The sequence below is a fragment of the Oncorhynchus kisutch genome, linkage group LG12 (genome assembly GCF_002021735.2).
Source record: "Oncorhynchus kisutch isolate 150728-3 linkage group LG12, Okis_V2, whole genome shotgun sequence".
Classification (NCBI taxonomy): domain Eukaryota; kingdom Metazoa; phylum Chordata; class Actinopteri; order Salmoniformes; family Salmonidae; genus Oncorhynchus; species Oncorhynchus kisutch.
In genome coordinates this window covers 53,950,481-53,975,872 of record NC_034185.2, presented here as the reverse complement: position 1 = coordinate 53,975,872, position 25,392 = coordinate 53,950,481, and the positions used below count along the sequence as shown (strand labels likewise).

Below are 25,392 nucleotides of genomic sequence, written 5' to 3'. Positions count from 1 at the left end.
ACACTCAATCATATGACCCACTGAAGAGATGAGTCTTCAGTAAAGACTTAAAGGTTGAGACCGAGTTTGCGTCTCACACATGGGTAGGCAGACCATTCCATAAAAATGGAGCTCTATAGGAGAAAGCCCTGCCTCCAGCTTTTTGCTTAGAAATTCTAGGGACAATTAGGAGGCCTGCGTCTTGTGACCATAGCGTACGTGTAGGTACAGTGCCTTGCGAAAGTATTCGGCCCCCTTGAACTTTGCGACCTTTTGCCACATTTCAGGCTTCAAACATAAAGATATAAAACTGTATTTTTTTGTGAAGAATCAACAACAAGTGGGACACAATCATGAAGTGGAACGACATTTATTGGATATTTCAAACTTTTTTAACAAATCAAAAACTGAAAAATTGGGCGTGCAAAATTATTCAGCCCCCGCAAGTTAAAACTTTGTAGCGCCGCCTTTTGCTGCGATTACAGCTGTAAGTCGCTTGGGGTATGTCTCTATCAGTTTTGCACATCGAGAGACTGAAATTTTTTCCCATTCCTCCTTGCAAAACAGCTCGAGCTCAGTGAGGTTGGATGGAGAGCATTTGTGAACAGCAGTTTTCAGTTCTTTCCACAGATTCTCGATTGGATTCAGGTCTGGACTTTGACTTGGCCATTCTAACACCTGGATATGTTTATTTTTTAACCATTCCATTGTAGATTTTGCTTTATGTTTTGGATCATTGTCTTGTTGGAAGACAAATCTCCGTCCCAGTCTCAGGTCTTTTGCAGACTCCATCAGGTTTTCTTCCAGAATGGTCCTGTATTTGGCTCATCCATCTTCCCATCAATTTTAACCATCTTCCCTGTCCCTGCTGAAGAAAAGCAGGCCCAAACCATGATGCTGCCACCACCATGTTTGACAGTGGGGATCGTGTGTTCAGGGTGATGAGCTGTGTTGCTTTTACGCCAAACATAACGTTTTGCATTGTTGCCAAAACGTTCAATTTTGGTTTCATCTGACCAGAGCACCTTCTTCCACATGTTTGGTGTGTCTCCCAGGTGGCTTGTGGCAAACTTTAAACGACACTTTTTATGGATATCTTTAAGAAATGGCTTTCTTCTTGCCACTCTTCCATAAAGGCCAGATTTGTGCACTATACGACTGATTATTGTCCTATGGACAGAGTCTCCCACCTCAGCTGTAGATCTCTGCAGTTCATCCAGAGTGATCATGGGCCTCTTGGCTGCATCTCTGATCAGTCTTCTCCTTGTATGAGCTGAAAGTTTAGAGGGACGGCCAGGTCTTGGTAGATTTGCAGTGGTCTGATACTCCTTCCATTTCAATATTATCGCTTGCACAGTGCTCCTTGGGATGTTTAAAGCTTGGGAAATCTTTTTGTATCCAAATCCGGCTTTAAACTTCTTCACAACAGTATCTCGGACCTGCCTGGTGTGTTCCTTGTTCTTCATGATGCTCTCTGCGCTTTTAACGGACCCCTGAGACTATCACAGTGCAGGTGCATTTATACGGAGACTTGATTACACACAGGTGGATTGTATTTATCATCATTAGTCATTTAGGTCAACATTGGATCATTCAGAGATCCTCACTGAACTTCTGGAGAGAGTTTGCTGCACTGAAAGTAAAGGGGCTGAATAATTTTGCACGCCCAATTTTTCAGTTTTTGATTTGTTAAAAGAGTTTGAAATATCCAATAAATGTCGTTCCACTTCATGATTGTGTCCCACTTGTTGTTGATTCTTCACAAAAAAATACAGTTTTATATCTTTATGTTTGAAGCCTGAAATGTGGCAAAAGGTCGCAAAGTTCAAGGGGGCCAAATACTTTCGCAAGGCACTGTATGTACGGCAGGACCAAATCAGAGAGATAGGTAGGAGCAAGCCCATGTAATGCTTTGTAGGTTAGCAGTAAAACCTTGAAACCTAGCACTGGAGTAATATGATCAAATTTTTTGGTTCTAGTCAGGATTCTAGCAGCCGTATTTAGCACTAACTGAAGTTATTTAGTGCTTTATCCGGGTAGCCGGAAAGTAGAGCATTGCAGTAGTCTAACCTAGAAGTGACAAAAGCATGGATACATTTTTCTGCATCATTTTTGTACAGAAAGTTTCTGATTTTTGCAATGTTACGTAGATGGAAAAAAGCTGTCCTTGAAATGGTCTTGATATGTTCTTCAAAAGAGAGATCAGGGTCCAGAGTAACGCCGAGGTCCTTCACAGTTTTATTTGAGACGACTGTACAACCATTAAGATGAATTGTCAGATTCAACAGAAGATCTCTTTGTTTCTTGGGACCTAGAACAAGCATCTCTGTTTTGTCCGAGTTTAAAAGTAGAACGTTTGCAGCCATCCACTTCCTTATGTCTGAAACACATGCTTCTAGCGAGCGCAATTTTGGGGCTTCACCGTGTTTCATTGAAATGTACAGCTGTGTGTCATCCGCATAGCAGTGAAAGTTAACATTATGTTTTCGAATTACATCCCCAAGAGGTAAAATATATAGTGAAAACAATAGTGGTCCTAAAACGGAACCTTGAGGAACACCGAATTTACAGTTGATTTGTCAGGGGACAAACCATTCACAGAGACACACTGATATCTTTCCGACAGATAAGATCTAAACCAGGCCAGAACTTGTCCGTGTAGACCAATTTGGGTTTCCAATCTCTCCAAAAGGATGTGGTGATCGATGGTATCAAAAGCAGCACTAAGGTCTAGGAGCACGAGGACAGATGCAGAGCCTCGGTCTGATGCCATTAAAAGGTCATTTACCACCTTCACAAGTGCAGTCTCAGTGCTATGATGGGGTCTAAAACCAGACTGAAGCAACCAGACTGACCCCCCCCCTTCCCCAAAACACGTGTAAATATCGGACAATAAATAAATAAAAATGGTTCCTTCCCGTATTATACTGATGCAAAAATGTCTATTATATTCTACTGAGCCTTTGACCTTATGTTCCTATTCTTATCTTGTATTATTTCTTATTGTTGTTGCATTATCCAGAAGGAACCTGCAAGTTAGCATTTAATTGGACCTCGAATCCAGTTCCACTGCATTTGTCATTGTTCCCCTCTAATCAGGGACTGATTTAGACCTGGGACACCAGGTGGATGCAATTAATTATCTGGTAGAACAGAAAACCAGCAGGTTTCGGACCTCGTAGGGTAAGAGCTGAATAGCGCTGCTGTATACCATGTGTATCCCGTACACACGACTAATAAAGCTTGAGAGACACACACACACTTGCCCTTACATCACACAGGTGTGTCTTGTCTACTCTCTGCAGGGGTGAGTGGGCTCTGTCATGTTATTATTTATCGAGACCCCTCGCGGCTTTCTCTCCCGCCAGCAGCCCCTTTTCCTGTTTCTTTTATGGCCGACAAAAATGAAAAATGAAGTTAATCCACCCTCTCATGTTCCCAGGCTTGAAAAGGCATTTGTGTCCAATCGAACAGCGGGGAAACGCCTTTGAATCCCTCGCACAACATTCAGCTGGAATATGTCCCCCCAAAATATGATACAACTTAGCAGGTGGTATCTAGGCGTTTTAACATTTTTTTTTTTTTTTTTCTTCAACCAAACTTCCTTCATCGTATTCTCATTCAACTCATTTGAGTGAAAATTTGGGCTCCTTTGTAGTTTGTGAAATATGCATATGCAGATGAGTCTGCTGCGTGGGGGTTCGTTTGCGGGTGAGAGGAAAGGAGTCTTGCAGAGAGCAGAGAGGTTTTTTTCCCGGGAAGTGTTTGAGTCAATGTTAACTGGAGCAGAGAGAGAAATCCTCAAAGATGCTCGAGGCGCTCTGGCCGGAAGCTACAGAACAGCAGGCAGAAAGGGAAGAGCACACATCTCAATAACACAACACACCAGAGGTAACCAGCCTTTATCCCAACAGTCCCCAGGCCACGTTCACTTTTCCAACCTACTGCCTCTGTCTCCACATTAACTCTCCGAGTTTAAGAATATTATGTTGTTACTGGACGACATGACCTCAACAACATTGAAATGTCTTCTTCTAGAACTCAAAGTTGCTTGTGAAAATGTCTAGTTTTCTTTTGAAAGTTTTTTGTATAACTCTCTTTTCTCTCTCCCTCCTGCTCCCCCCCCAAAAAAGATACATCCGGGTGGCGCTCCTCCCATCTTCCAGTGACATCAGCAGTCTGTTCAGGACCCGCGTGGTGCCCGTGGCGCTGCCCGACAGCGTGACGTTCAACGAGGTGTTCAGGGCGGCCGCGCCGCACGGCGTCCTCCGGCACAAGACGCTCCGCGTCGACGCCTGCACCGTGGGTCCCGGACGCACCGAGGACTGTCTGGTACGTACACAACGCACAGCACAAACACACTTACCAACAGGCTTTGAGCACCTACCAACAATCAGTTAACTAAATACAGAGCTGACACTACACCTCCACTGTAGAATTCCCACACAACAACATATTGCTTGCTTATAACAACGTCACCCATTACGACTGGGACAGGGTCAAGAATGTGACCAAAGATGGGCAGACGAACTGACAGACACTTTCTCGCGCACACTCTGTCACTTTTTGTCATTATCTTTCTCCTGACCCTCTCTCTCTCGCTAGGCTGGAGCCCATGTGAGTCTGGGAGAGCTTCCAGTGAGTGGGGATATGACCCGTGTGTGGTACAACCTGTTGACCAGTGAGAGGACCAGAGAGATAGAAGAGGCCAGCCAGGAGAGACCCGGCCCTGGGCCAGAGCAGCACCCTGCAGGGCCCGTGGACATGGTGAGTCCTCCTCCACCACTTCAGACCACTTGACACTGCCTGCCTCAGTCTACATGTTTCTGGATATGCCCACTTCACTTTGATTGGAGATGAGTTCAAATTCACTGCTGCATGCAGGTTATGTTATGCAGAATATGCATTCTATTCTACTGAAGGGGAAATGACTAGTGGAGGCCTCAATCGCCAAGCTGTATCGGCCTCAGAAGGCAGCACACGAAAGTCAAATGGAAAGTTGTTGTTGTAATTTGACCCCCTTTTTCTCCCTAATTTCATGATATCCAATTGGTAGTTACGATCTGGTCTCATTGCTGCATCTCCCCAACGGGCTCGGGAGAGGCGAAGGTCGAGTCATGTGTCCTCCGAAACAGGACCTTCCAGGCCGCACTGCTTCTCAACACTGTTCGCTTAACCCGGAAGCCAGCCGCACCAGTGTGTTGGAGGAAACATCGTTCAACTGACGACTGAAGTCAGCTTGCAGGCGCCTGGCATGCTACAAGGAGTCGCTAGAGTGCGATGAGCCAAGGAAAGCCCCCCGGGCCAAACCCCACCGGGCCGCTGAGGCAAATTGTGCGCTGCCCTATGGGGCTCCTGTGAGACAGCCGGCCGAACCCCAGGCTGGGATCGAACCCCAGGCTGAAGTGGCGCCTCGTTCCAATATTGTGTTGTGTGTATGTTGTCAGGATGCGGTGTCGGCCCTGCTGCAGCGGACCTCCAGCGAGTTGGAGGCTGTGGAACAGGAGCTGGCCTTGGAGGAGAAGGAGAGAGCGAGCCAGCTGGACATGGACGGACACCAATGGTACTGACCCACTGTCCCTCACAGCCTACTCTTTTTACTACCATTACAAACACCATTACTTTCAGTACACACACACATATCACAGTTGGAGAGGCAGGGCCATCTGGGGATGGACAGAGACCAATGGTCCTGACAGCTCCCTCACAGATGACACTTTATAACCGTTACAAACACCTTTTGACTTGGTGGGAGGTCTGTCGACGTGACCTTGGGCAGGGCGCTTGGTCCTGGTTGCTCCTGTGGGTCACTCTGGATGGGAGACGGTTAGATGACTGAATGGAATGTAAATGTTGAGTGGCTTCACTGCAGGTAGATTGTATGTTTTAATATTCAATTAAACATTTAAAATACTTTTTTTTTTAAAACACCTTAGGGGGACCTTTTCCTCTCGTAAAAACACATGTCCGTCTTACTTTCAAGACGTACAACATGGCTACATCAACATTTGACTCAAATATACCAGCCAGGCAGGTTGTATTGCATGTAACAATATGGCTGACCCCTGACCTCTCCTCTCATGACAGGCTGAGCATGCTGGGAGAGGACAGCCCTCAACTGGACCTCGGACTGGAGGAGGAGGAAGAAGAGGGGGAGGAGGAGAGGAAGGATTCTGTCAAGGCAGAGAAGAGGTTTGCTGGCTCTGGGCAGGCGTACGGAGGGGAGGAGAGGGAGGAGAAGTGTCGAGAAGAGCCAGCCAGAGAGGAAGAGGAGGAGAAGGAAGAGGAGGAGAGGAGATGTAAAGAGAGACGCCCTCAGGCAAATAAAGGACCAACGCTGGTAAGCCACGTGTGCTCTGACACACACACACACACACATCCAGCTGAATGAAGAAATCTGGCCTCAAAGAGGTGTGTTTAATGTGGAACCCAGAGCTGTTAGATCTAGACACACACACACTTCAAAAAGTCCACTTTTATTTGGTGAACCCACATCTCTGTAGCTGTAATATACTCTAACCTTCTCCAGGTGGATGCGGAGACTAACACAGAGATGTGTGGTGTGGCGGTGAGGCCTAAAGACAGACCCAGCCTGGGACCAGGACCACGCAGCGCTCAGAGAGGCTTCGTACGGAACAGTATGATCATGAGGTCTCAAACCTTCTCCCCTGGGGAGCGCAACCAGTACATCTGCAGGGTGAGTGAGTTGTATGCATACAGTGAGCACCATAATTCATTGGACAGTGACCCTTTTTTTTTGTTATTTTGGTTCTGTACTCTAGCACTTTGAGTTTGAAAGAATACAATGACAATGAGGGTGAAGTGCAGACTGTCAGCTTTAATTTGAGGGTATTTTCATACATATCGGATGAACCGTTTAGAAATGACAGCACCTTTTGTACATGGTCTCCCCATTTTAAGGTAGTACAAGTATTTGTTGAATTGGCTTCACAGAAGTGTGTCGTTAGGCAGGTGTATTCATTTGTGTCGTTAGTGAATGCAGGAGAGCTGTTAATGAATAGTATTGATTCTAGACTTTGCTATTGCCTTTGGAGGTTGTTGTTGGGGTGTGACAACATGAGGAAGACAGCAGTGTCGATGCAAATGAAGCTGGCCGTCATAAGGCTCAGAAATGAAAATCAATCAATCAGGAACATTGCAAAAACCCTGGGCATGCCCAAGTCAACAGTTTGGTTCATCATTAACAAGAAGAAAAAAACAGGTGAACTCAATTATGTCAAAAGATCCGGTAGACTGAGGAAGACCACTGTAGTGGATGACCGGAGAATACTCTCTATGGTGAAGAAACCCCCCCCACCCCCTGACAACAGCCCAAAAGATCAAAAACAGTCTCCTGGATGCAGGTTTAGATGTGTCAAAGTCTGTGGACAGATGAGACAAATATTAACATGTACCAGAGTGATGGAAAGAGGAAAGTGTGGAGGAGAAAAAAAATACATTCCCATGATCCAAAGCATACCACCTCATCCGTGAAACATGGTGGAGGGGGTGTTATGGCATGGGCCTGTATGGCTGCCAGTGGAACAGGCTCACTTGTCTTCATTGATGATGTGACTGCAGACAGAAGTAGAACAATGAATTCTGAAGTCTACAGAAATATTTTATCTGCTCAGATCAACTCATTGGACGGCGCTTCATCACACAACAAGACAATGACCCTAAACATACTGCTAGAGCAACGAAGGGGTTTTTGATGCCAAAAAGTGGAACATCCTTGACTGGCTGAGTCAATCACCGGATCTGAATCCAATTGAACATGCATTTTACATGCTGAAGAGGAGACCGAAGGCAATAAGTCCCCAAAACAAGCAGGAACTGAAGATGGCTGCAGTACAGGCCTGGCAGAGCATCACCAGGGAAGATACCCAGCATGCAAAGGATATGCAACCAAATATTAACAATGATTACTTTATTCTACCTTATGTTAAACTGTCCAATGTTTTTTGATCCCCGAAAATGGGGAGGACTATGTACAAAAGCTCCTATAATTTCTAAACGGTAAATTCGATATGTATGAAATACCCTCAAATTAAAGCTGACAGTCTGCACTTCACCCTCATTGTCATTGTATCCTTTCAAACTCAAAGTGCTAGAGTACAGAACCAAAATAACAAAACAATGGTCACTGCACAATGAATTATGGTGCTCACTGTACATGCACACACACACACACTGAAATGTATAAGTACTGCATGCATTTTGCTCTGACAGGATTTACATCTACAGCACACAGAGAGGGAAACAGTTCTTAGAACCCCAGTTGGAACCCAGTTGGAACCTAGTTAAAACCCCAGTTGGAACCTAGTTAAAACCCCAGTTGGAACCTAGTTAAAACCCCAGTTGGAACCTAGTTAAAACCCCAGTTGGAACCCCAGTTGGAACCAATGGGTAGAGGTGTCATTTTTTAGATACAGAAACACACACACCCTCACACACTCCAATTCCAGACCAAAGACCAAACTACCACAGAGCTTTCCCAGACTAACAACAGTGGATGTTTCTGTTCTCTACTCTTCCCACTCTCTTCATCTCTCCTTCTTCTTACAGTTGAACCGGAGCGATAGCGACAGCTCCACATTATCCAAAAAGTGCCCGTTTGTCCGGAACACCTCGGAGAGACGCAGCCTAAGGGTTAAGAGGGTGAGTTTAACATGTGTCTTCTCTTTATCTTGCATTCGCTTTCAGTTAACTTCATGGTGGTGATTTGGTCAATAAAGGGGGCCATTTTCATCAGGTAAAAGAGCATAGATCTTTGCAATAAATACCATGAAACTCATCATAATCTGAAGAGCAATGTTGAGAATGTTCTTCAACAATGTGCAATATGTTCCATACAATACCTCCAATAGAAGTCCAATGTTTTACAAAATATGGCAGCCGGTACTGGATAAAATGGTCTAGTCCCGCTTCATAACTGGGCTGATGATCTGCTGCTACCCTGCGCTGTACTCCACTCCATATTTGTTTTGGGTTTAGCTAGACTGATTGTAATTTCTATATGCTGTCTTCTTAACAGCATTTACATTTTCTGGGATATATGAGTTAAGTTTTGTTATGTCCTCTAAATATGCCATTCCAGTCAACAGTACCGTACACTGAATGTCAATTTTTCTTTGTCTTCTTTTTTATATTGGAAAATAATAAACATATTATAAAAAACAATAAACGATGTGTAGTATAAGGAACTAACTATTTAGGTATTGCTCTTTCATTCTCTCTCCTCCCTCTCCCTCCCTCAGACCCTGTGCCAGCCGGTGGTGGTGCGGAGGCGTGGCGGAGCCGGGGAGACAAACACCCGGACCTCCCTGGACTTGGAGCTGGCCCTCCAGGCTTCGCGAACGCGTCAGAGCCGTCTGAACGACGAGCTCCAGGCCCTGAGGGACCTGAGGGCCCACCTGGAGGCCTTGAAGGCCCGGGGAGAGACGGAGCTGCCCGAGTCCGTGCTGCATGACCACCGGTTTCACAGGCTGCTGGAGCAGGCCGAGAGACAGGCACGTGGCTGGATAGACATATGATAGATACAGTATGCACATGCATAAACACTGCTAATGTCCAGCTGTGATAGAAGGACTAGGCCAAGGCCATTCGACATCACCATGTTTTGGAATGGTTTGAATGGCACTCAGGATCTGATGGCTTGTGTAAGGATACCCTCTACCCCCTTATGCCCCTCCAGGCACTCTAAATCAAATCAAAATCAAATCAAATTTATTTATATAGCCCTTCGTACATCAGCTGATATCTCAAAGTGCTGTACAGAAACCCAGCCTAAAACCCCAAACAGCAAGCAATGCAGGTGTAGAAGCACGGTGGCTAGGAAAAACTCCCTAGAAAGGCCTGGAACCTAGGAAGAAACCTAGAGAGGAACCAGGCTATTTGGGGTGGCCAGTCCTCTTCTGGCTGTGCCGGGTGGAGATTATAACAGAACATGGCCAAGATGTTCAAATGTTCATAAATGACCAGCATGGTCGTATAATAATAAGGCAGAACAGTTGAAACTGGAGCAGCAGCACGGTCAGATGGACTGGGGACAGCAAGGAATCATCATGTCAGGTAGTCCTGGGGCATGGTCCTAGAGCTCAGGTCCTCCGAGAGAAAGAAAGAGAGAATTAGAGAGAGCATATGTGGGGTGGCCAGTCCTCTTCTGGCTGTGCCGGGTGGAGATTATAACAGAACATGGCCAAGATGTTCAAATGTTCATAAATGACCAGCATGGTCGTATAATAATAAGGCAGAACAGTTGAAACTGGAGCAGCAGCACGGTCAGATGGACTGGGGACAGCAAGGAATCATCATGTCAGGTAGTCCTGGGGCATGGTCCTAGAGCTCAGGTCCTCCGAGAGAAAGAAAGAGAGAATTAGAGAGAGCATATGTGGGGTGGCCAGTCCTCTTCTGGCTGTGCCGGGTGGAGATTATAACAGAACATGGCCAAGATGTTCAAATGTTCATAAATGACCAGCATGGTCGAATAATAATAAGGCAGAACAGTTGAAACTGGAGCAGCAGCACGGCCAGGTGGACTGTGGACAGCAAGGAGTCATCATGTCAGGTAGTCCTGAGGCATGGTCCTAGGGCTCAGGTCCTCCGAGAGAGAGAAAGAGAGAATTAGAGAACGCACACTTAGATTCACACAGGACACCGAATAGGACAGGAGAAGTACTCCAGATATAACAAACTGGCCCTAGCCCCCCGACACAAACTACTGCAGCATAAATACTGGAGGCTGAGACAGGAGGGGTCAGGAGACACTGTGGCCCCATCCGAGGACACCCCCGGACAGGGCCAAACAGGAAGGATATAACCCCACCCACTTTGCCAAAGCACAGCCCCCACACCTCTATAGGAGAAAGCCCTGCCTCCAGCTGTTTGCTTAGAAATTCTAGGGACAATTAGGAGGCCTGCGTCTTGTGACCGTAGCGTACGTGTAGGTATGTACGGCAGGACCAAATCAGAGAGATAGGTAGGAGCAAGCCCATGTAATGCTTTGTAGGTTAGCAGTAAAACCTTGAAATCAGCCCTTGCTTTGACAGGAAGCCAGTGTAGAGAGGCTAGCACTGGAGTAATATGATCAAATTTTTTGGTTCTAGTCAGGATTCTAGCAGCCGTATTTAGCACCAACTGAAGTTTATTTAGTGCTTTATCCGGGTAGCCGGAAAGTAGAGCATTGCAGTAGTCTAACCTAGAAGTGACAAAAGCATGGATTAATTTTTCTGCATCATTTTTGGACAGAAAGTTTCTGATTTTTGCAATGTTACGTAGATGGAAAAAAGCTGTCCTTGAAATGGTCTTGATATGTTCTTCAAAAGAGATCAGGGTCCAGAGTAACGCTGAGGTCCTTCACAGTTTTATTTGAGACGACTGTACAACCATTAAGATTAATTGTCAGGTTCAACAGAAGATCTCTTTGTTTCTTGGGACCTAGAACAAGCATCTCTGTTTTGTCCGAGTTTAAAAGTAGAACGTTTGCAGCCATCCACTTCCTTATGTCTGAAACACATGCTTCTAGCAAGGGCAATTTTGGGGCTTCACCATGTTTCATTGAAATGTACAGCTGTGTGTCATCCGCATAGCAGTGAAAGTTAACATTATGTTTTCGAATAACATCCCCAAGAGGTAAAATATATAGTGAAAACAATACTCTACCATGCCATCAGCCACTCTCACTAATAGCAGCTAACGGCGGTCAATGCCAGGTCTCTGGCCCCAGGTTCTATCAAGCTTGATTAGGCACTGAAGAGACTTAATGGCTGTATAATCTGGTGCTGTTCGCTTTCACCTGAAGTGACCCTTTTAAAATAAATAAAACGTTGCCCAGGTCGCAACTTGAATAGTAAGATTTGGCATAAAGAATGAAACCATTAGTTTGCAGAATCCACATCAGTCGGAAGACACTGTATCCTGCATTTCAGAGCAACTGAAGTAAAATGCTTTCTTGCTCTCACTTTTAAGAAATTCTCTCTCCAATCTATCAGTCTCTCTCATTCAATGAACACTTTCTCTGTCTCCCTCCCTCCCTCCGTCCCAGGCGGAGCAGTCTAAGGAGCAACAGCGTCAGGAGCAGCGGGCTGAGAAGCTGATGAGGAGGGCCTCCAAAGACGTGTGTCGGCTGAGAGAGCAGAGCCAGAAGGTCCCCCTGCAGGTCCAGTCTTTCAGGTGAGACAGACATTCCTCCGTCCAGCTCTTATTCCTTTATGGACAACTATTTGACCATAGGGTTTGATATGTTTGTATCTTGTCTCGCCATCTTGGATAACTGACCCTACTGGTCATGTAAACCCTGTTTATACCTGCCGCTAACATGCGTCCTGATCTTGTCCTGATCTTGTTTGTTTACACTTAGAAGATCTGATCACAATCAGAACACAATACGTATTTTAATCGTTTACACCTGTCAAAAAATGTGGGCACAATCAGAATGTGAACAAGATCATGTTAGAACCAGGTATAAACAGGCTATAGTCTCTGAACTTGTTATGCTCCATCCTGATAGGCCTTGATGGTCAGGTTACTGTAAAAGCACTTTGTGAACAACTGCTGGTGTAAAAAGGGTTTTATAAATACATTTGCTTGATTGATAGCCATTTCTTCTCTCTTTGCAGGGAGAAGATGGCCTACTTCACACGAGCTAAGATCAATATACCATCCCTACCGGCTGATGATGTATGATTACATAGTGACACAATGAAGTATTTTTCCAACTTTTATAGCAGAGTATTTTAATAGTGTAGTTTCTTTGAATGAAACCAATCGAATAGTTTGTACACTATAGTTTATGCATTTGTATAATAAGTTGTTATTGAATACTATCTTGTAAAAAAAAAAAAAAAACTAAATAATGGCTTTCTTATATCAGGAGAAAACCCAAAATAGAGGTGTTTTGGTACTTGTATTCTGCTCGTGATTTTTCTGTACAGTTTTATAAGGTGTGTTGGAGAGTGGTGTGTGTGTGTGTGTGTGTGTGGGGTGGAGGAGAGAGTGTGTGTATGTTTGTCGCCCTCTGGTGTCCTGTGGTGGAACTGCACCACGGGGCAGGGTGCGGGGTAGATTGAGTGAGTCTCACTCCCAGTCCCAAATCAACCCCGATTCCCTACCCCCTATGCACTTATGGAGATCTGACAGGATTGGATAGGTGTAAGTTATATGGTAATAACGACACTTTGCCTTCTGCTAGTCTAGATGGAATGTTCACTGTATTTCTTCCTTGTATCCAATCCTTTCTGATCTCCAGAGGTGTATAGTGGGTAGGGCCTAGGGGTTGATTTGGTATTGGGCATCAGTGTTAGCTAAGTGTGCGTATGTGAGAGAGAGAAGGCGACCTACTACAGTATATCATATATAATGTCTTCTGTCCAAAGCTGGTGCTCTGCTATTTTTTCTCTCTCATTCAGAACAAAACAAACATAAACCTTGTGAATGTAATGTAACTGCTTTTCCACTTCTATCTATCTCTGAGATACTGCACTGATACTGTTCTGTGGCTTCATGCTTTTTACACCGACCCGCCGCAACGCTAATTATTACTGCGTTCACTGGGCTCTAGTCTCAATTTTATAGTTCAATGTTTTGTCAGTTAATAGCCTGGTCCAGGATATGTTTTTGCACAAACTGATCTGGGACCAGGCTATTTTGTAGTTCACTCTGCAACTTCATTTGTGAGATTGGTTTTCCTTTCCCACCTGTTTCCCAACTGTTAAAGTATTTATTCAAAGGATGAACATAAAACCTCTGTGTTAATGCCTTTTGTTACAGATAGGTTCTCTGGACTAGAGAAAAGACCATGCAGGAAACATACTGGACCCAAATCATGTAATTTCCAGCCTTCCAGTGTTTTTAAGGGGTCCGAAATAGCACCCTATTCTCTATGTAGTCCACTACTTTTGACCAGAGCCCTATGAGCCTTGGTCAAAAGCACAGAGCCCTATGAGCCTTGGTCAAAAGCACAGAGCCCTATGGGCCCTGGTCAAAAGCACAGAGCCATATGGGCCCTGGTCAAAAGCACAGAGCCCTATGGGCCCTGGTCAAAAGCACAGAGCCCTATGGGCCCTGGTCAAAAGCACAGAGCCCTATGGGCCCTGGTCAAAAGCACAGAGCCTTATGGGCCCTATGAGCCCTGGTCAAAAGCACAGGGGTAAAAAGCACAGAGCACTATGGGCCCTGGTCAAAAACACAGAGCCCTATGGGCCCTGGTCAAAAGCACAGAGCCTTATGGGCCCTATGAGCCCTGGTCAAAAGCACAGAACCCTGTGGGCCCTGGTCAAAAGCACAGAGCCCTGTGGGCTCTGGTCAAAAGCAGTGGGCTATATAGAAAAAGTCAAATCAATACTTTTTTGGTTTTATCATAGACATGCAAGCTATAATATTCAGTATACATCAGTTTCTTTGTATAATAATGGGTTGTTATACTCCAGTAATTCATTATATTTATTATTTCCTGCTCTATTTTTCTGAATAATAGGACAACGATTGACCTTTGTAGTTTCTTCTCTTTATTTTGTATCTAATGTTTTGTTTGTGTGTCTGTAAACCAGAGAACAAACAGTATTGTTTTTACTTTGCCTTTGTAACAGCTAATAGCTAAGGAACAATAAGGCTTGTATTCAAAACGCTTCTCAGAGTAGGAGTGGTGATCTAGAATCAGTTTTGACTTTTAATACATAATGAATAAGAAGGGGGATCTGATTCTAGATCAGCACTCTTTACGCTTGAACAGGAGCTAACATCTGATTGAACTGTGAGCATAAACAGTATCTGTGGTATTGTACTTAGTGTGTATAGCTACCCCTGGACTCAAGATATATATGGCACTTCCAATCAAATTTGTTCACATCCGTTTAGTTTACCAATACAATGTTGCTTCACAATATCGACAACGAAGATGAAAACATGGATTTGAATTGTGGGTAGGCGGAAAAGTTTGGACTTTATTTTTCCTGTTTATTTATTTTTTGTGTTTGTATTATTTATGTTTTGGTTCTGTACAGACATACCCCCTCCGGACCTTTTTAATTAGCAACTTATGGATGGTTCAAATGTTAACTCACTGTTTCCCCGCTGATAATCAACTAGTTTAGAGACGCACACCAATATCAAATATGTTTTATACAACTGACCTACAGTGCCTTCAGAAAGTATTCACACCCCTTGGCTTTTTCCACATTTTGTTGTGTCACAGCCTGAATTTAAAATGGGTTCACTTGAGATTTTGTGTCACTGGCCTACAGACAAGACCCCGTAATATCAAAGTGGAATTATGTTTTTCGATTAATTTTTTACAAATTAATTAAAAATGAAAAGCTGAAATGTCAATAAGTATTCAACCCCTTTTGTTATGGCAAGCCTAAATAAGTTCAGGAGTATGTGCTTAACAAGTCACATAATAAGCATGGACTCACTCTGTGTGCAATAGGTGTTTAACATGATTTCTGAATGACTACCTAATCTCTGTACCCCACACATACAATTATCTGTAAGGTCCATCAGTCGAGCAGTGATTTTCAAACACCGCTTCAACCACAAAGACCTGGGAGGTTTTCCAATGCCTTGCAAATAAGGACACCTATTGGTAGATGGTTACCAAAAAAAGCAGACATTGAATATCCCTTTGAGCATGGTGAAGTTATTAATTACACTTTGGATGGTGTTTCCATACACACCCAGTCACTACAAAGATACAGGCATCTTTCCTAACTCAGTTGCCAGAGAGGAAGGAAACCGCTCAGGGATTTCACCATGAGGCCATTGGTGACTTTAAAACAGTTACAGAGTTTAGTGGCTGTGATAGGAGAAAACTGAGGATGGATCAACAATATTATAGTTACCCCACAATACTAACCTAATTGACAGAGTGAAAAGAAGGAAGCCTGTACAGCAGTGAAGGCTGCTGAGGGAAGGACGGCTCATAATAATGGCTGGGATGGAGTGGTATCAACCACATGGAAATCAAATATCTGATGTGTTTGATACCATTGATGCCATTCCAGGCATTATTATGAGCCATCCTCCCCTCAGCAGCCTCCACTGCTGTACAGAATAAATATATTCCAAAACATGCAGCCTGTTTGCAACAAGGCACTAAAGTAATACTGCAACAACAACAAAAAGCTACATCTTTTACCTGTATGTATGTACTGTATGTAGGGCCTTCAGAAAGTGTTCATACCCTTTGACTTATTACACATTTTGTGTTACAGCCTGAATTCAAAATAAAATCTAATTCTCACCCATCTACACAAAATACCCCATAATGACAAAGTGAAAACATGTTTAGACAAGTTCCCTAATTTAGTAAATGAAATAAAGAAATATCAAATTTATGTAAGTATTCCACCCTCAATACATGGTAAAATCACCTTTAGCAGCGATTACAGCTGTGAGTCTTTCTGGCAAAAGTCTCTTAAGAGCTTTGATTGTGCATCATTTGCCCATTATTATTTAAAAAATTCTTCAAGCTCTGTCAAATGTGTTGTTGATTATTGCTTGACAACCATTTTCAGGTCTTGTCTTAGAATTTCAAGAAGATTTAAGTCAAATCTAACTCGGCCACAAAGGAACATTCATTGTCTTCTTGGTAAGCAACTCCAGGGTAGATTTAGCCTTGAATTAACCTTTCAGCAGGACAATAATCTAAAACACATCTCTCAGTGTCTGGTGGAAAGCAGACTGGACCAGATTTTCCTCGATTTTGCCTGTGCTTAGCTCCATTATGTAAATGTTTTTTTTAATCCTGAAAAACTCTCCAGTCCTTAACGATTACAAGCATACCCATAACATGATGCAGCCACCACTAGGCTCGAAAATATGGAGAGTGATACTCAGTAATGTGTTATTTGGATTTGCCCCAAACATAACACTTTGTATTCATGACAAAATTTATAATATATATAAATAAAATATTGATAACTGAAACAAACAACCTTGTCAGAGTATTTTTGATTTCACATTTATCAAGTACAGTATTGGTATTAATTCAAATAATAGGAACATTGGGCTTATATCACATCCAGCTTTGAAGAGCCCATAGAGCAAGACTATATGGACAAAAAAGGAAAGTCATCTGGATAAACACCATCTCCATTAGCCTGGCCTAAAAGTACATCACATGACTATAATCCTCTCTTCTATCATTAGCCACCTAGATATGTACGCTAGAGGGCTTCACAGAGGAATGAACATAACGGCACTGTCGTGCTTGCTCGTGATTGGCTCATTCCTGCTCAAAACAGATGACGTTACACCCGGGAGTTGTGGTTTCATCAGTCGAGTAAACTTATCTATTTTTCTTTCCCAGGATATGATTCAAATGAGCATTTATAACTGATTACACACCACAACATCTGAAGGATTCGGTGGACGAATACCAACAATTAAGGGATTGCTTCTAATCATTTTGCTTTTCCTCTCTGTAGCTCACATCAGAAGTTGGAATGAAGGCCAGTGTTTATTTCCGCATAATAGCTATTCACTTTCTAGAATCTAGTTCTCTTGCAAAAACGTTTAGGCTACACGATTATAGCTAAAATATCTCTGGTTCTTGCTTATTGTACCAATTTCAGAAATGGCTAGCTAGGCAGGTGGATATTAGTGTTCCTGATCAAGAATAGCTGCGGACCTTTTGCTTTTGTACCGTAAAGATCAAAGATCCAGAATGCATACAAGGGAGGCTCAAGCAACATCATATTATAAACATATTCTACACATAATAACTAAATTGTAGAGGATTGCCAATTTGCCATACGTTTTTCATCAGTAGCCTATTTGCTCCGCCTTATAATGCCTGGAATGGAGAATAATTCTTCTTCTCTATACTGCTCCAGGTAGTGTTTTGCTCCGAGACGTGCAGGTACTCACCCTGTATAAAGGCAAGTACAGTCGTGGCCAAAAGTTTTGAGAATGACACAAATATTAATTTTCACAAAGTCTACTGCCTCAGTTTGTATGATGGCAATTTGCATATACTCCAGAATGTTATGAAGAGTGATCAGATGAAGTCCCGAATCCCCAAAAACATTTCCACTGCATTTCAGCCATGCCACAAAAGGACCAGCTGACATCATGTCAGTGATTCTTTCGTTAACACAGGTGTGAGTGTTGATGAGGACAAGGCTGGAGATTACTCTGTCATGCTGATTGAGTTCGAATAACAGTCTGGAAGCTTAAAAAGGAGGGTGGTGCTTGGAATCATTGTTCTTCCTCTGTCAACAATGGTTACCTGCAAGGAAACACATGCCGATGTGCATTCATTAGGGTGGCAGGGTAGCCTAGTGGTTAGAGTGTTGGACTAGGAACCGAAAGGTTGAAAGTTCTAATCCCTGAGCTGATAAAGTACACATCTGTCGTTCTGCCACTGAACAGGTAGTTAACCCACTGCTGTCATTGAAAATTAGAATTCGTTCTTAACTGACTTGCCTAGTTAAATAAAGGTCAAATAAAATTGTTTTGCACAAAAATGGCTTCAAAGGCAAGGATATTGCTGCCAGTAAGATTGCACCTAAATCAACCATTTATCGGATCATCAAGAACTTCAAGGAGAGCGGTTCAATTGTTGTGAAGAAGGCTTCAGGGCGCCCAAGAAAGTCCAGCAAGCGCCAGGACCGTCTCTTAATGTTGATTCAGCTGTGGGATCAGTGCACCACTAGTACAGAGCTTGCTCAGGAATGGCAGCATGCAGGTGTGAGTGCATCTGCACGCACAGTGAGGTGAAGACTTTTGGAGGATGGCCTGGTGTCGAGAAGGGCAGTAAAGAAGCCACTTCTCTCCAGGAAAGACATCCGGGACAGACTGATATTCTGCAAAAGATACAGGGATTGGACTGCTGAGGACTGGGGTAAAGTCATTTTCTCTGATGAATTCCCTTTCTGATTGTTTGGGGCATCCGGAAAAAAGCTTGTCAGGAGAAGACAAGGTGAGCGCTACCATCAGTCCTGTGTCATGCCAACAGTAAAGCATCCTGAGACCATTCATGTGTGGGGTTGCTTCTCAGCCAAGGGAGTGGGCTCACTCACAATTTGGCCTAAGAACACAGCCATGAATAAAGAATGTTACCAACACATCCTCCTAGAGCAACTTCTCCCAACCATCCAGGAACAGTTTGGTGACGAACAATGCCTTTTCCAGCATGATGGAGCACCTTGCCATAAGGCAAAAGTGATAACTAAGTGGCTCGGGGAACAAACATCGATAGTTTGGGTCCATGGCCAGGAAACTCCCCAGACCTTAATCCCATTGAGAAATTGTGGTCAATCCTCAAGAGGCGGGTGGACAAACAAAAACACACAAATTCTGACAAACTCCAAGCATTGATTATGCAAGAATGGGCTGCCATCAGTCAGGATGTGGCCCAAAAGTTAATTGACAGCATGACAGGGCGGATTGCAGAGGTCTTGAAAAAGAAGGGTCAACACTGCAATTATTGACTCTTTGCATTAACTTCATGCAATTGTCATTACAAGCCTTTGACACTTATGAAGTGCTTGTAATTATACTTCAGTGTTCCATAGTAACATCTGACAAAAATATCTAAAGACACTGAAGCAGCAAACTTTGTGGAAATTAATATTTGTGTCATTCTCAAAACTTTTGGCCACGACTGTACGACACTGCCAGAAGCAGTAGTGCTGTACCTCAGCTGCAGTGTGCTGGAGGCTCAGCCAGCTGTGGATCCTTCATTTCTGAAGTGGTTCAATGCAAAAACAAAGGCTGGGACAGAGTCAACGCACAGGTAAGACTAAACACTTGCAGATAGAGGAAAAAAGGTGTAGAGCTACATTTTAGCCTGCTCCCAGATCTAGCACAATGACCGTTGGCAAGATGGCACAGATCCTTGTTTCACTTTCATTGGGAGTGCAAAACTGACATGGACAGCGCCTACAAATTTGGACGGATAGAGGTCAGCTGTGAGGGATTCAGCCATCCAGATGACGCCTACATACTGAAGGGCTCGTGTGGACTGGAGTACTCACTGGAGCTGACTGAGGAAGGCAAGAGGGGGCACAAGGGGGGCTCAACAGGTGGGTCATTAGTACACACCGTTGTGAAATGTTTCAAAGCGTTATAGGACGGAAAACAATAACGATTGTCTTATTGGATAAGTTCCCTCCCTGGTTCAGTACGTTTTCTTCCGTTTGATGCCATTGAACAAAACCATGATTTCTCAGGTGGCTTCAGTGACTTCGCGTCCAGCTTCAAGGGTTCCTCCGACAACAACAACCAGCATCACCATTGCAACAACAGACAACAAGAGTTCTACCGGGAAAGATTCCAGTGGGTTAGTGATATTCGCTCTGCTATTGTTTCTGGCCTATGGTATGTACAAGCTTTTCCTGAGTGGACCGACGAATCTAGTACAAGACTGGCAGTTCCCTGATAACGGCTACAATCCCCATGGGCCACCACCTCCTGGATTCAAGCCAGACTTCACAGGTGGGCTAAAGTCTACACCTACGCCGTCTGCTTTCACACCCTTGTGTATATTTATGGTTCAGGTATGTAGCCTGGTCCTAGATCAGTTTGTGCTATATTGCCAATTGGCATGACCATAGGAATTGGCAAGATGGCACAAACTGATCTGGGACCAGGCTGTCACCGATCATAAATGGTATCTTTCTCTATCCTAGGTTCCTCTTCAGGTTTCACTTCCGGATTCCCCGGTTCTGCCAGAGGATATGTTGGTTCTGCTGGCTACGGTGCCAGCCCTGGGTACGGGTTCCACAGTGACAGCAGCACTTTGCAGGGGCCCGTGCTGCTGGGGGAACTGGGAATGGATTCTGGACTGGGATAGGGACTGGAGGAGTCCTCGGTTATCTGTTTGGGAGCCAGTGGTGTAATCCAGTATTTCTGAACTCCAGTCCTTCCAACAGCATACATTTATGTTGTAGCCCTGGACACAACTCATTGAGGGCTTGATGATTAGTTGACAAGTTGAATCAGGTGTGCTTGTCTGGGGCTACAAAAAATGTGTACTGTTGGGGGCACTCAAGGACTGGAGTTGGGAAACACTGGTTTGTGCATACCTTTCAGTTGGCATGATACGGTGTCTTTCTGACCCAACGTCAGGATGGATCAGTCATACAGGGATGGGCAGGTAGTGTGGGCTTAGAGAAAGGGGAGGACATTTTTATGTAACCAGGCAAGTCAGTTAAGAACAAATTCTTATTTACATTGACGGCGTACCCTGGCCAAACCTGGATGACGCTGGGCCAATTGTGCGCCGCCCTATGGGACTCCCAATCCCAGCTGGATGTGACACAGCCTGGATTTGAACAAAGGACTGTAAGTGATGCCTCTTGCATTGTGCCTTAGACCGCTGAGCCACTCTGTAGCCCAACATGACGATCACTAGACATGTTTATTTTACTCAGATTTACAGCTAAAGTCGTTGGTCATGTTTTTTCAAGTGCCTGTTTATTGTAGAAGCCAGATGCCGTACACAAACACCCACTCAAACTACTCTGCGCCCTGGACACAACTCATTGAGGGCTTGATGATTAGTTGACAAGTTGAATCAGGTGTGCTTGTCTGGGGCTACAAAAAATGTGTACTGTTGGGGGCACTCAAGGACTGGAGTTGGGAAACACTGGTTTGTGTATACCTTTCAGTTGGCATGATACGGTGTCTTTCTGACCCAACGTCAGGATGGATCAGTCATACAGGGATGGGCAGGTAGTGTGGGCTTAGAGAAAGGGGAGGACATTTTTATGTAACCAGGCAAGTCAGTTAAGAACAAATTCTTATTTACATTGACGGCCTACCCTGGCCAAACCTGGATGACGCTGGGCCAATTGTGCACCGCCCTATGGGACTCCCAATCCCAGCTGGATGTGACACAGCCTGGATTTGAACCAGGGACTGCAGTGATGCCTCTTGCATTGTGCCTTAGACCGCTGAGCCACTCGGTAGCCCAACATGACAATCACTAGACATGTTTATTTTACTCAGATTTACAGCTAAAGTCATGTTTTTTCAAGTGCCTGTTTATTGTAGAAGCCGTACACAAACACCCACTCAAACTACTCTACGCCCAGAACACCACCCACCCCAGCCCCTAGCAATTGAACACGCGCGGCTTCAGGTACTGCTGCCCAACTACTATAACTAATGTAGCCAGAGCATATGTAGGTACTTACTTGTGTGTGTTTCTATAAACTGTCAAATTGAGTCAAATCAGTCAAGTCATCTTGCTAAAATATCATCTAAAATATAAATGTTTGTGTGGATACAGTATAACATATGTTTGTATAACTCATTCATTAAGTTATTCTCAGTTCCACACAGAACAGAGTTACTCTGTCCCACATCCTGCCGCTACGTGAGTTTTTCTTAGGGTGACTTTTTGATTCCTTTGTCGTGTCTTTACTATCATTAAATTGAAGACATTGAAGATTCCCTGTAATTAGCATAAAGCGATCAAAGTAATTAATCGTGTAACTGTAATTAACTAAGAAATAGGGGGCACCAAGGAAAGTATTCAGATTACAAAGTTATAATTTCCCAATATAACCTTTCAGATATTTTCATATCTGATCAATAGTCTTCTGATTAATGATTTATTTATTTTACCTCACGTTGGTCTCATTCCAAACGTCATAAATTGTTGGCTATCTGCACGAACCCAGTCTTGACTATGAGTAATCCATACATCAATTGTCTTAAATCATTTATTTATTTATAAATGATTTAAAGAAACTGACTCCACTCAGCAACTGGTATGTGGTATGACATGAATCCACAAGAGAGCGCACATGAACCACCAATGCATCTTTCTCTGTTACACATCTTGACAGATATGAGAGATTACATTATGCAACAGATATGAATACCTTGAAGCCCCCAGCAATGTTAAATTGATTATTAATCCACATACCTGGTTGATTCACCATTTTCTTGGTCCTTTGCTTCTCCTCTTCTTCTTCATCAATGAAGAACCCTCCACCGGAGTCGACTGTCTTAACGACTCTAGCCGAAGTTTCACCCCCTCTCCAGCCGATGGTTTGTTGGCCAGGCGGGCTTGCCTCAGCATCACAGCCCGATGTCTATTCCGTTCGAATTTGGCTCTCATAGCGGGGGACAGATCGCAGTTCTTGACAGATCGCAGTTCTTGGCTTGGAGTCCGAAGTAGGAGAAGCAGCATGATCATTCATCGGCGTGGGAGGCTCCAACATATCTATCTCAAAACGCAGGACTGGAGCTAGCTAGCTGTTACACTAGATAGCTGTAGGTTACATTCTCCAGTGTCTTGGAAATTGCAATAAATTGAAGATGTTTACCAGAAACAGAGCTGGCAGGGTTGAAAGGAGGGCAGATATGTTTTAGGCCGTGCACAGCTGTTTGTGGCAATCCACCTGTGCGTTTGGACAAAAACAAAACCATATCTTAACCGTTAACTGTCACTACTAGAAAAACATGTTGAACAAATTATTTCACTGTCAATTCCTATTACTAACAACTCTAATAAGAACTTCCAATATAGTTTTTTTTTCAACTTTATGTTTAGTTAGGAAATTGCAGAGCTCTACCAGGCGGTTGAGAAGTTAAGAGGTTCATATTGGTAATGCTATATTAGAATTGCAATTTGCATAAAAATTTTGCTTGTAAAAAATATATATCACATAAATTACTTTCGGTCTGCTTCAGTGGCTTTCATAGCTAGGTATGCATTGTTAAATGAGGACTACACTACCACACAAGCCCTACTACAGACTCAATGTTATGTCCACACCATCAGTGGGATCTGTGGTGTTGGACATGCAGTGGGATCTGTGGTGTTGGACATGGTACGCTCTCTCAACCCATATAACCTATACTTATCAACCATCAGTAATATGGATGTTCTATACAAAGGCCTTCCACTCTTGGTGCTGTTGAACCCAATTGAAGCCTCATCTAAGTTCTAGCTTTCAGCTTGCTTGTGTATATGGTTGTATACCATAGTTGAAAGGACATCCTAGGGACTCATCTGGACTAAGTTAAAATGTGAGTTATCCTACTCTGTTGTCTGAACGACCTCTTTGGTACAGCCTCTCCCATAGGTTGTTTGGCGACCGTTACGAAAATGAAAGAGAACTTTGGGTTCGGATGTAACATTGGTTCTACTGAGTAGAATAATTTCATGGCGTTCCTACACCTCCGTGGGGTTGAAGCGAAGTAATATACATTATTATGGAACGCCGTTTGGGTCTTAAAACACATGGTCAAAACGCTAAATGTTTAATGCTGGCTCACGTGAAGATCATCTTCACTGTGAAAACATCTTCCACCATTAGTCATACAGAGAAAGTAACACAAATGAATAGTCAAACAGTCTTCATAGTTTAACCTTCCCTGGTGGTCTAGTGGTTAGGATTCGGCGCTCTCACCGCCGCGGCCCGGGTTCGATTCCCGGTCAGGGAACTACTTATTTTCTTCATTCTCAGTCTTGTAACCGCGTGCTGATTGTAAACACAGATAAAACAATGGTTAGTTATAAAACATCTTTGTTAGTAATGTTCGAACACATAAATGGACCCCATAAATGCAGCGATAAATCAGAGCCGATGTATAATTGTATGCACATTGTATGTGTGGAACAAGAGTATTGTTAAATGTTTACCTTCTGAAAAGGTAGCTAATCGTTTTAGAATGGGTGAAAGGGAAGTGTATGAATGTATTGAACTGTAATGATGACAAATTATGGGTATAAAAATAAATAAAACAAATAATATGCAAAAAATAAGAAAGTGGCAAAGAAATACTGCAGTCAAAATAAAAGTAATGTGTGCGCGCCCTCAGGTTTATGAACAGAATTGTTTCCTTGAAAATGTAAGAGCAGAGTGGCGCAGCGGAAGCGTGCTGGGCCCATAACCCAGAGGTCGATGGATCGAAACCATCCTCTGCTAGTTCTTTTTCACCATGTACCAACAATTGAACATCGACAGCCACCACTAGGAAGCATTTACCAAGAATTGGCCAATGTGAATAGAGCTACAGATGTACACATAACCCAGATATTTTATATTACACCTGCTACATTAGCAAGGTTACCCAGGTGTGGCTGGATCGAAACCATCCTCAGCTAATATTTTCACCATCATGTAATTGTGGTGTATTTATGCATCGTATGTTATATTAAGGATATTTGTAAGGGAATCTATAGAAAAATGTCTGTATTGAACCTAGCTACCTGACATGCTAGTATCCACATTGCTCCGGCCGAACGCCACGACCACTAGCGTTTATTTTCTACGATTAATGTATTACATACAAAATTAGTCGTTACGCAACACACTTCCACCCGTTTAATGGATGTTCCAAAGGTTAAATGAAAAAATAGCGCCCAACGTGGGGCTCGAACCCACGACCCTGAGATTAAGAGTCTCATGCTCTACCGACTGAGCTAGCCGGGCCTATCAACACACGTAT

General features: G+C 43.6%; 2 protein-coding genes and 2 non-coding genes across 5 annotated transcripts in view; 3 read left to right on the top strand and 1 right to left on the bottom strand.

Annotated features, from left to right (window-relative positions):
* Positions 1–12,828, top strand: part of LOC109900468 (protein WWC2-like) — a 54,732-nt gene extending 41,904 nt beyond the window's left edge. For both annotated transcript variants that reach the window (XM_031837833.1, XM_031837832.1), the window contains exons 16-24: positions 4,113–4,311; positions 4,585–4,746; positions 5,427–5,542; positions 6,067–6,319; positions 6,509–6,676; positions 8,548–8,640; positions 9,240–9,491; positions 12,026–12,153; positions 12,600–12,828. In XM_031837833.1, coding sequence (XP_031693693.1) covers positions 4,113–4,311; positions 4,585–4,746; positions 5,427–5,542; positions 6,067–6,319; positions 6,509–6,676; positions 8,548–8,640; positions 9,240–9,491; positions 12,026–12,153; positions 12,600–12,666 — 1,438 coding nt within the window. In that variant the 3' untranslated portion in view covers positions 12,667–12,828. The remainder of the gene's footprint in view (positions 1–4,112; positions 4,312–4,584; positions 4,747–5,426; positions 5,543–6,066; positions 6,320–6,508; positions 6,677–8,547; positions 8,641–9,239; positions 9,492–12,025; positions 12,154–12,599) is intronic.
* A 1,275-nt stretch (positions 12,829–14,103) lies between these two features.
* On the top strand, positions 14,104–21,305 carry LOC109900463 (store-operated calcium entry-associated regulatory factor-like). The gene is made up of 7 exons (XM_031836696.1): positions 14,104–14,128; positions 17,814–17,880; positions 19,606–19,717; positions 19,835–20,006; positions 20,179–20,418; positions 20,729–20,818; positions 21,298–21,305. Exons 1-7 carry the CDS (start codon positions 14,104–14,106, stop codon positions 21,303–21,305), a joined length of 714 nt encoding a protein of 237 aa, XP_031692556.1.
* Positions 21,306–24,312: 3,007 nt separating this feature from the next.
* Positions 24,313–24,384, top strand: trnae-cuc (transfer RNA glutamic acid (anticodon CUC)). The gene has a single exon. It is a non-coding gene; the product is annotated as a tRNA-Glu (tRNA).
* Positions 24,385–25,303: 919 nt separating this feature from the next.
* On the bottom strand, positions 25,304–25,376 carry trnak-cuu (transfer RNA lysine (anticodon CUU)). Its single transcript has one exon. It is a non-coding gene; the product is annotated as a tRNA-Lys (tRNA).
* Positions 25,377–25,392: the final 16 nt, after the last annotated feature.